This window comes from Oncorhynchus mykiss, chromosome 13 (assembly GCF_057628025.1).
Source record: "Oncorhynchus mykiss isolate SJ-2025 chromosome 13, ASM5762802v1, whole genome shotgun sequence".
Classification (NCBI taxonomy): Eukaryota; Metazoa; Chordata; class Actinopteri; order Salmoniformes; family Salmonidae; genus Oncorhynchus; species Oncorhynchus mykiss.
Window position 1 is genome coordinate 16,242,538 of NC_143034.1, and position 13,014 is coordinate 16,255,551.

At 43.5% G+C, this 13,014-nt stretch overlaps 1 protein-coding gene across 1 annotated transcript in view; it reads left to right on the forward strand.

Moving 5' to 3' along the window:
* Window positions 1-13,014, forward strand: part of slit1b (slit homolog 1b (Drosophila)) — a 124,805-nt gene that overhangs the window by 81,300 nt on the left and 30,491 nt on the right. Inside the window, exons 11-15 of the mRNA XM_090195419.1 lie at window positions 2,625-2,696; window positions 4,177-4,248; window positions 5,932-6,075; window positions 8,290-8,453; window positions 10,401-10,424. Of these exons, the coding sequence (XP_090051545.1) occupies window positions 2,625-2,696; window positions 4,177-4,248; window positions 5,932-6,075; window positions 8,290-8,453; window positions 10,401-10,424 (476 nt within the window). The remainder of the gene's footprint in view (window positions 1-2,624; window positions 2,697-4,176; window positions 4,249-5,931; window positions 6,076-8,289; window positions 8,454-10,400; window positions 10,425-13,014) is intronic.

Here is a 13,014-nt window from a genome sequence, read left to right on the forward strand (position 1 = left end):
CACAGCATGGGATGCAATTAAGTATGGGGGAGTACAAATTGAGGAAGTGGTAGAAACCAACTGAGGGGTGCAGCTAGACAACTGCTTATCGTGGTCGTCTCAAATAGCTCATCTATGTAAAAATGTCAAATAAAACTGCATGCATGATCAGAAGGATATAATATTTACTGGGAAAGATTCTTAAGAAAACAGCCCAAGCATTAATTGGGAGTCAGGTAAACTACTGTTCTGTGGTCAAACAACCCAAGCATTAATTGGGAGTCAGGTAAACTACTGTTCTGTGGTCAAACAACCCAAGCATTAATTGGTAGTCAGGTGAACTACTGTTCTGTGGTCAAACAACCCAAGCATTAATTGGGAGTCAGGTAATCTACTGTTCTGTGGTCAAACAACCCAAGCATTAATTGGGAGTCAGGTAAACTACTGTTCTGTGGTCAAACAACTCAAGCATTAATTGGGAGTCAGGTAATCTACTGTTCTGTGGTCAAACAACCCAAGCATTAATTGGGAGTCAGGTGATCTACTGTTCTGTGGTCAAACAACCCAAGCATTAATTGGTAGTCAGGTGAACTACTGTTCTGTGGTCAAACAACCCAAGCATTAATTGGGAGTCAGGTGAACTACTGTTCTGTGGTCAAACAACCCAAGCATTAATTGGGAGTCAGGTGAACTACTGTTCTGTGGTCAAACAACCCAAGCATTAATTGGGAGTCAGGTGAACTACTGTTCTGTGGTCAAACAACCCAAGCATTAATTGGGAGTCAGGTGAACTACTGTTCTGTGGTCAAACAACCCAAGCATTAATTGGGAGTCAGGTGAACTACTGTTCTGTGGTCTGGGGAAATGCATCAGCATGTGAAGTTAGGAGGCTGCAGATTGAACAGAACAAAGCAGAAAGGATTGTTTTAAGGTGGAGATGTGGTTCTTCTTTTGGAGTCATGATCAACGCTCTTGGTTGGTCATTAAGCAACAAGATAAGTGAAGAAGAAAAAAACGTGCTTGTTTATTTCACAATGTCCACCATTTAAAACAGCCAAACTCTCTTCAGTTGATAAGAGACAGACATTCAGTCAATACGAGGAATAGATTGTCCACCATTTAAAACAGCCAAACTCTCTTCAGTTGGTAAGAGACAGACATTCAGTCAATACTAGGAATAGATTGGCCACCATTTAAAACAGCCAAACTCTCTTCAGTTGGTAAGAGACAGACATTCAGTCAATACGAGGAATAGATTGTCCCCCATCTATGTGTTTTCCAGACAGAAAAGACAAATAGGCTAAATAACATTTTATTTAGTACAATAAAGAAATATAATACTTATATCTGTGCAAACCAGAAGCCTTTCAATATATAAAATCAAGTAATACTTTAGAACCATTTAAATATAATAATTTGGAAGGTTGTGCAGGACTATGGTTGACTATGGTCGTCTTTTTGTATGTGAAAATGTGATCCTATTATTTATTTATTTTACGGTTAAGGACTCTTAGATTAGTCCTAATGAGCACTAAAAGATATCCTAATAAAATCAAATACAACTCCTGACCTTCCACCTTTGACCTCTACACACACCCCCCTAACCCCGTCTCCTACCCTCTTACCCTACAGAGTGATTATATACAGTAAGAATCTTATCTGTTATCTGCTACTGGTTTTTGGAGCCCTTTAGTTGAACTCTCTGTGAGCCAGGGCGAGGGGGGGTTTAAGGCAGGATGAGGGGTAGGATGTGGAGGGTTAGTATGTGTGTGTGTGTGTGTGTGTGTGTGTGTGTGTGTGTGTGTGTGTGTGCACACGTTTGAATTTCATCATTCTGTTAAAGTACCTTAACACACACACTGGGGGAGTTTAAACACTTGATCGATGTATATATCATAGAAGAGTGTAATTGTCTTTGGGACAGCTGTTTGTAGTCAAGACTTTAGTGTTTTTTACGTAGAATGTTTTTGTTGTACTGTGTGTGTTTACAGTTTGGTTTAATGTTGTGTTAGTGTCTGTAAGTTGTTTTGTCTGAAACGCTGTTCCCCCTGCTGCTATTGGACCAGGTCTCTCTTGGAAAAGAGATGTTATCTCAATGAGAAAAAACCTGTATATATAAAGTTTTTTTTTTAAAGAAAGAAAAAATGCCATCTAATCCAGGAGAGGGTTTGGACCTCTGAGGCCCAACACAGGAGCTCTTCTGTGGGCTAGAACCCAGGAGACCTCCCCTTAGTCTGGTCCTCTTGTGGTTTTTCTCTTCTGCATGGTTTATATCAGCTCCCCAAGGTTGTAGGATGCATTTACAGTGTCTGCTGCATCCCAAATGAGAAATGGCATTCTATTCTCTATATAGGGCACTACTTTGACCAGACTCCTATTTGGCCTGGTCATAAGTAGTGCACTATATAGTGAATAGTGGCCTGGTCCAAGGTAGTGCACTATATAGTGAATAGTGGCCTGGTCCAAGGTAGTGCACTATATAGTGAATAGTGGCCTGGTCCAAGGTAGTGCACTATATAGTGAATAGTGTGCCATTTAGGAAGCAGCCCCCTAAAGGAGATGTCATTAAGTGGCGACGTCAGAGAGAGTGTGAGGTCAAAGGTCATGGTTCTCACTGTAACACTGTTGTTGTTCCTTCTTTCCAGAGATTTGAGTAACAATCAGATATCAGAGATTGCTCCCGATGTTTTCCAAGGCCTGAGAGCCCTCAACTCACTGTGAGTCTGTTTGCATCAGTGTGCGTCTGTGTGTAACCATCAGTGTGTGTGTGTCGCCATCAGTGTGTGTGTGTGTCGCCATCAGTGTGTGTGTGTGTCGCCATCAGTGTGTGTGTGTGTCGCCATCAGTGTGTGTGTGTGTCGCCATCAGTGTGTGTGTGTGTCGCCATCAGTGTGTGTGTGTGTTGCCATCAGTGTGTGTGTTTGTCGCCATCAGTGTGTGTGTCTGTGTGTGTGTGTCGCCATCAGTGTGTGTGTTTGTCGCCATCAGTGTGTGTGTGTGTCGCCATCAGTGTGTGTGTGTGTCGCCATCAGTGTGTGTGTTTGTCGCCATCAGTGTGTGTGTTTGTCGCCATCAGTGTGTGTGTGTGTCGCCATCAGTGTGTGTGTGTGTTGCCATCAGTGTGTGTGTTTGTCGCCATCAGTGTGTGTGTCTGTGTGTGTGTGTCGCCATCAGTGTGTGTGTTTGTCGCCATCAGTGTGTGTGTGTGTCGCCATCAGTGTGTGTGTGTGTCGCCATCAGTGTGTGTGTTTGTCGCCATCAGTGTGTGTGTTTGTCGCCATCAGTGTGTGTGTGTGTCGCCATCAGTGTGTGTGTCTGTGTGTGTTTGTCGCCATCAGTGTGTATGTCTGTCTTTCTCTCTTTATGTCTGTGTATCTGTCAGTCTGTGTGTCTGCCAGTCTGTGTGTACTAATGTATGTGTTGACATGTCTCTGTCTGTGTTATACACATCTGTAGCATATACATGATCATGAGGGAGTGTGTGTGTACATATCATTGTGAATAATGTATAGGGTTTATATAGAGTTAAACAGACAGTCCTTATTTTATGTGTCCTACTGAATCAGCCTCAATGGGAGGTCTGGGAGACAGTGTGTGTGTTTGTTTTCTGTGGGGGTCCAGGGGAGGAGGAGCGGTTGGTAGTTGGTAAGTGTCCCCTTAGGGGATATCCCTGTCTGGGATGAATGGGACCGTGCCGTGCCTTTTAGTCTGGGTGTGTTCCAGTTCCCTCTTATGAGTGATATGAGCCAGATGGGGCAACAGAATCCTGAGCTCCATGTTGTCTAGTATTGTCATGGTGTTACTGGTATAGTACTCAGTCTTATTCTATAAGGTCTCTACAGGGTTCTGTATGGTAATATTGTCATGGTGTTACTGGTATAGTACTCAGTCTTATTCTATAAGGTCTCTACAGGGTTCTGTATGGTAATATTGTCATGGTGTTACTGGTATAGTACTCAGTCTTATTCTATAAGGTCTCTACAGGGTTCTGTATGGTAATATTGTCATGGTGTTACTGGTATAGTACTCAGTCTTATTCTATAAGGTCTCTACAGGGTTCTGTATGGTAATATTGTCATGGTGTTACTGGTATAGTACTCAGTCTTATTCTATATGGTCTCTACAGGGTTCTGTATGGTAATATTGTCATGGTGTTACTGGTATGGTACTGAGTCTTATTCTATATGGTCTCTACAGGGTCCTGTATGGTAATAAGATCACAGATCTCCCCAGAGGACTGTTTGAGGGTCTCGGCTCTCTAGAACTGCTGTAAGTACTGTCTACTTCCTAGATCATACCCTATTCCCTATGTAGTGCACTGTACTGTCTACTTCCTAGATCATACCCTATGTAGTGCACTATGCTGTCTACTTCCTAAATCATACCCTATTCCCTATGTAGTGCACTATACTGTCTACTTCCTAAATCATACCCCATTCCCTATGTAGTGCACTAAACTGTCTACTTCCTAAATCATACCCCATTCCCTATGTAGTGCACTAAACTGTCTACTTCCTAAATCATACCCTATGTAGTGCACTATACTGTCTACTTCCTAAATCATACCCTATTCCCTATGTAGTGCACTAAACTGTCTACTTCCTAAATCATACCCTATGTAGTGCACTATACTGTCTACTTCCTAGATCATACCCTATGTATGCACTATACTGTCTACTTCCTAGATCATACCCTATGTATGCACTATACTGTCTACTTCCTAGATCATACCCTATGTATGCACTATACTGTCTACTTCCTAGATCATACCCTATGTAGTGCACTATACTGTCTACTTCCTAGATCATACCCTATGTATGCACTATACTGTCTACTTCCTAAATCATACCCTATGTAGTGCACTATACTGTCTACTTCCTAGATCATACCCTATGTATGCACTATACTGTCTACTTCCTAGATCATACCCTATTCCCTATGTAGTGCACTGTACTGTCTACTTCCTAGATCATACCCTATTCCCTATGTAGTGCACTGTACTGTCTACTTCCTAGATCATACCCTATGTAGTGCACTATACTGTCTACTCCCTAAATCATACCCTATTCCCTATGTAGTGCACTGTGCTGTCTACTTCCTAAATCATACCCTATGTAGTGCACTATACTGTCTATTTCCTAAATCATACCCTATTCCCTATGTAGTGCACTGTACTGTCTACTTCCAAATGTATACCCTATGTAGTGCACTGTACTGTCTACTTCCTAAACCATGCCCTATTCCCTGTGTAGTGCACTATACTGTCTACTTCCTAAATCATACCCTATTCCCTATGTAGTGCACAATACTGTCTAATTCCTAAATCATACCCTATTCCCTATGTAGTGCACTGTACTGTCTACTTCCTAGATCATCCCCTATCCCCTATGTAGTGCACTGTACTGTCTACTTCCTAAATCATACCCTATGTTTTGCACTATACTGTCTACTTCCTTGATCATACCCTATTCCCTATGTAGTGCACTGTACTGTCTACTTCTTAGATCATTCCCTATGTAGTACACTATACTGTCTACTTCCTAGATCATACCATATTCCCTATGTAGTGCACTGTACTGTCTACATCCTAGATCATATCCTATTCCCTGTGTAGTGCACTATCCTAAATCATACCCTATTCCCTATGTAGTGCACTATACTGTCTTCTTCCTAAATCATTCCCTATGTAGTGCACTAATTTTGACCAGAGCCTGATATACAGTATGTGCTTTTAGTTTAGGAACAGAACTTCTCTCCGTCTCTCTCTCTATCTCTCTCCCTCCATCCCCCTATCTCTCCTTCTCTCTCTCTCTCTCTCTCTCTCTCTCTCTCTCTCTCTCTCTCTCTCTCTCTCTTTCTCCATCCTTACTCTCTCCCCCCTCTGTCTCTCTCTCTCTCCCTTTCTTTCTCCATCCTCACTATCTCCCCCCTCTGTCTCTGTCTCTCTCCCAGTCTCCTGAATGCCAATAAGATCCACTGTATTCGAGCCACAGCCTTCCAGGACCTAGAGAATCTAGCTCTGCTGTCTCTCTACGACAACAAGATCCAGACCCTGGCTAAAGGAACCTTCTCACCCCTTCACAGTATACAGACACTGTGAGTCTCTCACACACACACACACACACACACACACACACACACACACACACACACACACACACACACACACACACACACGCACACATGCACACACACCTTCACACCCCCACACAGTATACAGTCACTGTGAGTCACACACACACACACACACACACACGCATGGATGCACACACACCTTCACACAGAATACAGACACTGTGGTATGCATAGGAGTACTGTCAAATACAATACCCAAACAGGCATACATACATGTTCAATCCTACATACTGATGCATACAGATGAAGTCTTCACATCCATATAGTATTAGAGCAGGTCTGTTCTATGACGGTTCTGGAGGGCCCAAACACTTCTGCTTTTATCCTCTCCTTGTAATAAAGGACTAATTCAGAACTGGCACACCGGGGGAGTGCAATTAACTACCAGGTAGAAACAAAACCAGAAGTGTTTGGGGAGACCAGGACCTGGAATCAATTAACTACCAGGTAGAAACAAAGCCAGAAGTGTTTGAGGAGACCAGGACCTGGAATCAATTAACTACCAGGTAGAAACAAAACCAGAAGTGGTTGGGGAGACCAGGACCTGGAATCAATTAACTACCAGGTAGAAACAAAACCAGAAGTGTTTGAGGAGACCAGGACCTGGAATCAATTAACTACCAGGTAGAAACAAAACCAGAAGTGGTTGGGGAGACCAGGACCTGGAATCAATTAACTACCAGGTAGAAACAAAACCAGAAGTGGTTGGGGAGACCAGGACCTGGAATCAATTAACTACCAGGTAGAAACAAAACCAGAAGTGTTTGGGGAGACCAGGACCTGGAATCAATTAACTACCAGGTAGAAACAAAGCCAGAAGTGTTTGAGGAGACCAGGACCTGGAATCAATTAACTACCAGGTAGAAACAAAACCAGAAGTGGTTGGGGAGACCAGGACCTGGAATCAATTAACTACCAGGTAGAAACAAAACCAGAAGTGGTTGGGGAGACCAGGACCTGGAATCAATTAACTACCAGGTAGAAACAAAACCAGAAGTGGTTGGGGAGACCAGGACCTGGAATCAATTAACTACCAGGTAGAAACAAAACCAGAAGTGGTTGGGGAGACCAGGACCTGGAATCAATTAACTACCAGGTAGAAACAAAACCAGAAGTGGTTGGGGAGACCAGGACCTGGAATCAATTAACTACCAGGTAGAAACAAAACCAGAAGTGGTTGGGGAGACCAGGACCTGGAATCAATTAACTACCAGGTAGAAACAAAACCAGAAGTGGTTGGGGAGACCAGGACCTGGAATCAATTAACTACCAGGTAGAAACAAAACCAGAAGTGGTTGGGGAGACCAGGACCTGGAATCAATTAACTACCAGGTAGAAACAAAACCAGAAGTGGTTGGGGAGACCAGGACCTGGAATCAATTAACTACCAGGTAGAAACAAAACCAGAAGTGGTTGAGGAGACCAGGACCTGGAATCAATTAACTACCAGGTAGAAACAAAACCAGAAGTGTTTGAGGAGACCAGGACCTGGAATCAATTAACTACCAGGTAGAAACAAAACCAGAAGTGGTTGGGGAGACCAGGACCTGGAATCAATTAACTACCAGGTAGAAACAAAACCAGAAGTGGTTGGGGAGACCAGGACCTGGAATCAATTAACTACCAGGTAGAAACAAAACCAGAAGTGGTTGGGGAGACCAGGACCTGGAATCAATTAACTACCAGGTAGAAACAAAACCAGAAGTGGTTGGGGAGACCAGGACCTGGAATCAATTAACTACCAGGTAGAAACAAAACCAGAAGTGGTTGGGGAGACCAGGACCTGGAATCAATTAACTACCAGGTAGAAACAAAACCAGAAGTGGTTGGGGAGACCAGGACCTGGAATCAATTAACTACCAGATAGAAACAAAACCAGAAGTGGTTGAGGAGACCAGGACCTGGAATCAATTAACTACCAGGTAGAAACAAAACCAGAAGTGGTTGGGGAGACCAGGACCTGGAATCAATTAACTACCAGGTAGAAACAAAACCAGAAGTGGTTGAGGAGACCAGGACCTGGAATCAATTAACTACCAGGTAGAAACAAAACCAGAAGTGTTTGAGGAGACCAGGACCTGGAATCAATTAACTACCAGGTAGAAACAAAACCAGAAGTGGTTGGGCCCTCCATATTCTTTTAAAATCTGACCTCTGACCCCTCTCTCCCCCTAGTCACCTGGCCCAGAACCCGTTTGTGTGTGACTGTAACCTGAAATGGCTGGCAGACTACCTGAGGTCCAACCCCATAGAGACCAGCGGTGCCCGCTGTGCCAGCCCACGCAGACTGGCCAACAAACGCATCGGGCAGATCAAGAGCAAGAAGTTCCGCTGCTCTGGTGTGTGTCTGTCACACGTGTGTGTGTGTGTGTGTGTGTCTGCAGTGTGTGTGTGTGTCTAGCTACATCACCTTGTTCCAACTTATGCCAGGCTCCGTCCCAGCACACACACGGCACTCTTTCCCTTCATCTGCCAGCGTTATAGGCCAGCATTATCTGCCAGCGTTATAGGCCAGCATTATCTGACTGCGTTATAGGCCAGCATTATAGGCCAGCATTATCTGCCAGCGTTATAGGCCAGCATTATCTGCCAGCGTTATAGGCCAGCATTATCTGCCAGCGTTATAGGCCAGCATTATCTGACTGCGTTATAGGCCAGCATTATCTGCCAGCGTTATAGGCCAACATTATCTGCCAGCGTTATAGGCCAACATTATCTGCCAGCGTTATAGGCCAACATTATCTGCCAGCGTTATAGGCCAGCATTATCTGCCAGCGTTATAGGCCAGCATTATCTGACTGCGTTATAGGCCAGCATTATCTGCCAGCGTTATAGGCCAGCATTATCTGCCAGCGTTATAGGCCAGCATTATCTGACTGCGTTATAGGCCAGCATTATCTGCCAGCGTTATAGGCCAACATTATCTGCCAGCTTTATAGGCCAACATTATCTGCCAGCGTTATAGGCCAACATTATCTGCCAGCGTTATAGGCCACCATTATCTGACTGCGTTATAGGCCAGCATTATCTGCCAGCGTTATAGGCCAGCATTATCTGCCAGCGTTATAGGCCAGCATTATCTGCCAGCGTTATAGGCCAGCATTATCTGCCAGCGTTATAGGCCAACATTATCTGCCAGCGTTATAGGCCAGCATTATCTGCCAGCGTTATAGGCCAGCATTATCTGACTGCGTTATAGGCCAGCATTATCTGCCAGCGTTATAGGCCAGCATTATCTGCCAGCGTTATAGGCCAGCATTATCTGACTGCGTTATAGGCCAGCATTATCTGCCAGCGTTATAGGCCAACATTATCTGCCAGCTTTATAGGCCAACATTATCTGCCAGCGTTATAGGCCAACATTATCTGCCAGCGTTATAGGCCACCATTATCTGACTGCGTTATAGGCCAGCATTATCTGCCAGCGTTATAGGCCAGCATTATCTGCCAGCGTTATAGGCCAGCATTATCTGCCAGCGTTATAGGCCAGCGTTATCTGACTGCGTTATAGGCCAGCATTATCTGCCAGCGTTATAGGCCAGCATTATCTGCCAGCGTTATAGGCCAGCATTATCTGCCAGCGTTATAGGCCAGCATTATCTGACTGCGTTATAGGCCAGCATTATCTGCCAGCGTTATAGGCCAGCATTATCTGCCAGCGTTATAGGCCAGCATTATCTGCCAGCGTTATAGGCCAGTATTATCTGCCAGCGTTATCTGCCAGCGTTATAGGCCAGCGTTATCTGTCAGCGTTATCTGCCAGCGTTATCTGCCAGCGTTATAGGCCAGCGTTATCTGCCAGCGTTATAGGCCAGCATTATCTGCCAGCGTTATAGGCCTGCATTATCTGCCAGCGTTATAGGCCAGTGTTATAGGCCAGCATTATCTGCCAGCATTATCTGCCAGCGTTATAGGCCAGCATTATCTGCCAGCGTTATCTGCCAACCCAGCTCCAGTGAAACCATTAACGGCTCCTTGATCTGTGTGCTTTAGAGCTGATACAGGTTATGACAGGTTATAAGGCATTACGTAGAGTCATGTTAAAGCATGATACCATGGAGATGACATGTTGTTTTCTGTTTCATACATAACTGCGTTACAGGGCCAGGAGCTGCTGCTTTCTTATTCATCAGAGATATAGATATATCTATCTTAGAGTAGGAAAACAAACATTCGACAAATCACAAAGCTACTGCATTTTACAGTATATATTAATATTCTATATCCTGATGCCATCCTCCTTAAACTGTCATTAAACTTAATTTGTTTTTCTGTTTCCATGGTAGCTAAGGAGCAGTACCACATCCCAGGTACGTGTGTGTTAGTTCTACATATCCGTATATGTACTTCTGTATATACATACTGTAGTATATTATACTGTATATCTGTATCTGTACTTCTGTATATACATACTGCAGTATATTATACTGTATATCTGTACTTCTGTATATACATACTGTAGTATATTATACTGTATATCTGTATCTGTACTTCTGTATATACATACTGTAGTATATTATACTGTATATCTGTATCTGTACTTCTGTATATACATACTGTAGCATATTATACTGTATATCTGTATCTGTACTTCTGTATATACATACTGTAGTATATTATACTGTATATCTGTACTTCTGTATATACATACTGTAGTATATTATACTGTATATCTGTACTTCTGTATATACATACTGTAGTATATTATACTGTATATCTGTATCTGTACTTCTGTATATACATACTGTAGTATATTATACTGTATATCTGTACTTCTGTATATACATACTGTAGTATATTATACTGTATATCTGTACTTTTGTATATACATACTGTATTATATTATACTGTATATCTGTATCTGTACTTCTGTACATACATACTGTAGTATATTATACTGTATATCTGTACTTCTGTATATACATACTGTAGTATATTATACTGTGTATCTGTACTTCTGTATATACATACTGTAGTATATTATACTGTATATCTGTACTTCTGTATATACATACTGTATTATATTATACTGTATATCTGTATCTGTCCTGCACATTGGACCTGCTCATGTGTGACGTATACAACATGTCAAATGAACTGTGACTTCTGTGTAGTGTCCAGGCATGTTGGACGCTAAACAGTAACTGGGTATGAAAATACTACACTGTGTTCTATGTAGGGTTGCAAAGATCTGGGAACTTTCCCAAAATTCCCAGGTTTTGTGCTTATTCCCTCCTGATTCCAGGAACATTTCACTTGGGTTTCTGGGAAACTTGGGACATTTGTGAAAGTTACCGGACATTAGCAACCCTAATTCTACTTGTGTTGCACAGTATATCTAAATACAGTATGTTATATTTGATAATACAGTGTGTTCTATGTGATCAAATCAAATTTTAGTAGTCACATGCGCCGAATACAGCAGGTGTAGGTAGACCTTACAGTGAAATGCTTACTTACGAACCCCTAACCAACAAGGCAGTTGAAAAAAATACGGATAAGAAATAAAAGTAACAAGTAATTAAAGAGCAGCAGTAAAATAACAATAGTGAGACTATGTACAGGGGGTACTGGTACAGAGTAAATGTGCGGGGGCACCGGTTAGTTTAGGTAATTGAGGTAATATGAACATGTAGGTAGAGTTATTAAAGTGACTATCAATAGATGATAACAGAGAGTAGCAGCGGTGTAAAAGAGGGGGTGGGGGGGGGGGGGGCAATGCAAATAGTCTGGGTAGCCATTTGATTAGATGTTCAGGAGTCTAATGGCTTGTGGGTAGAAGCTGTTTAGAAGCTTCTTGGACCTAGATTTGGTGCTCTGGTAGCGCTTGCTGTGCGGTAGCAAAGAGAACAGTCTTATGACTAGGGTGGCTGGAGTCTTTGACTATTTTTAGGGCCTTCCTCTGACACCACCTGGTATAGAGATCCTGGATGGCAGGAAGCTTGGCTCCAGTGATGTACTGGGCCGTTTGCACTATCCTCTGTAGTGCCTTGCGGTCGGAGGCTGAGCAGTTGCCGTACCAGCCAGTGATGCAACCAGTCAGGATGCTTTCGGTCCTCTTTTTCCTGTAGTCCACAATCATCTCCTTTGTCTTGATCATGTTGCGGGAGAGGTTGTTGTCCTGGCACCACATGGCCAGGTCTCTGACCTCCTCCCTATAGGCGGTCTCGTCGTTGTCGGTGATCAGTCCTACCACTGTTGTGTCATCTGCAAACTTAATGATGGTGTTGGAGCTGTGCCTGGCAGTGCAGTCATGAGTGAACAGGGAGTACAGGGGGGGACTGAGCACACACTCATGAGGGGTCCCTGTGTTGAGGATCAGCGTGGTGGATGTGTTGTTACCCACCCTTACCACCGTCAGGAAGTCCAGGATCCAGTTGCAGAGGGAGGTGTTTAGTCCCAGGGTCCTTAGCTTATGGATGAGCTTTGATGGCACTATGGTGTTGAACGTTGAGCTGTAGTCAATGAATAGCATTCTCACATAGGTGTTCCTTTTGTCCAGGTGGGAAAGGGCAGTGTGGAGTGCAATAGAAATTGCATAATCTGTGGATCTGTTGGTGCGGTATGCAAATTGTAATGGGTCTAGAGTTTCTGGGATAATGGTGTTGATGTGAGCCATGACCAGCCTTTCAAAGCACTTCATGGCTATAGACGTCAGTGCTACAGGTTGGTAGTCATTTAGGCAGGTTACCTTAGTGTTCCTGGGCACAGGCACTATGGTGGTCTGCTTAAAACATGTTGGTATTACAGACTCAGACAGGGAGAGGTTGAAAATGTCAGTGAAGACACATGCCAGTTGGTCAGCGCATGCTCGCAGTACACGTCCTGGTAATCCTTCTGGCCCTGCGGCCTTGTGAATGTTGACCTGTTTAAAGGTCTTACTCACATCGGCTGTGGAGA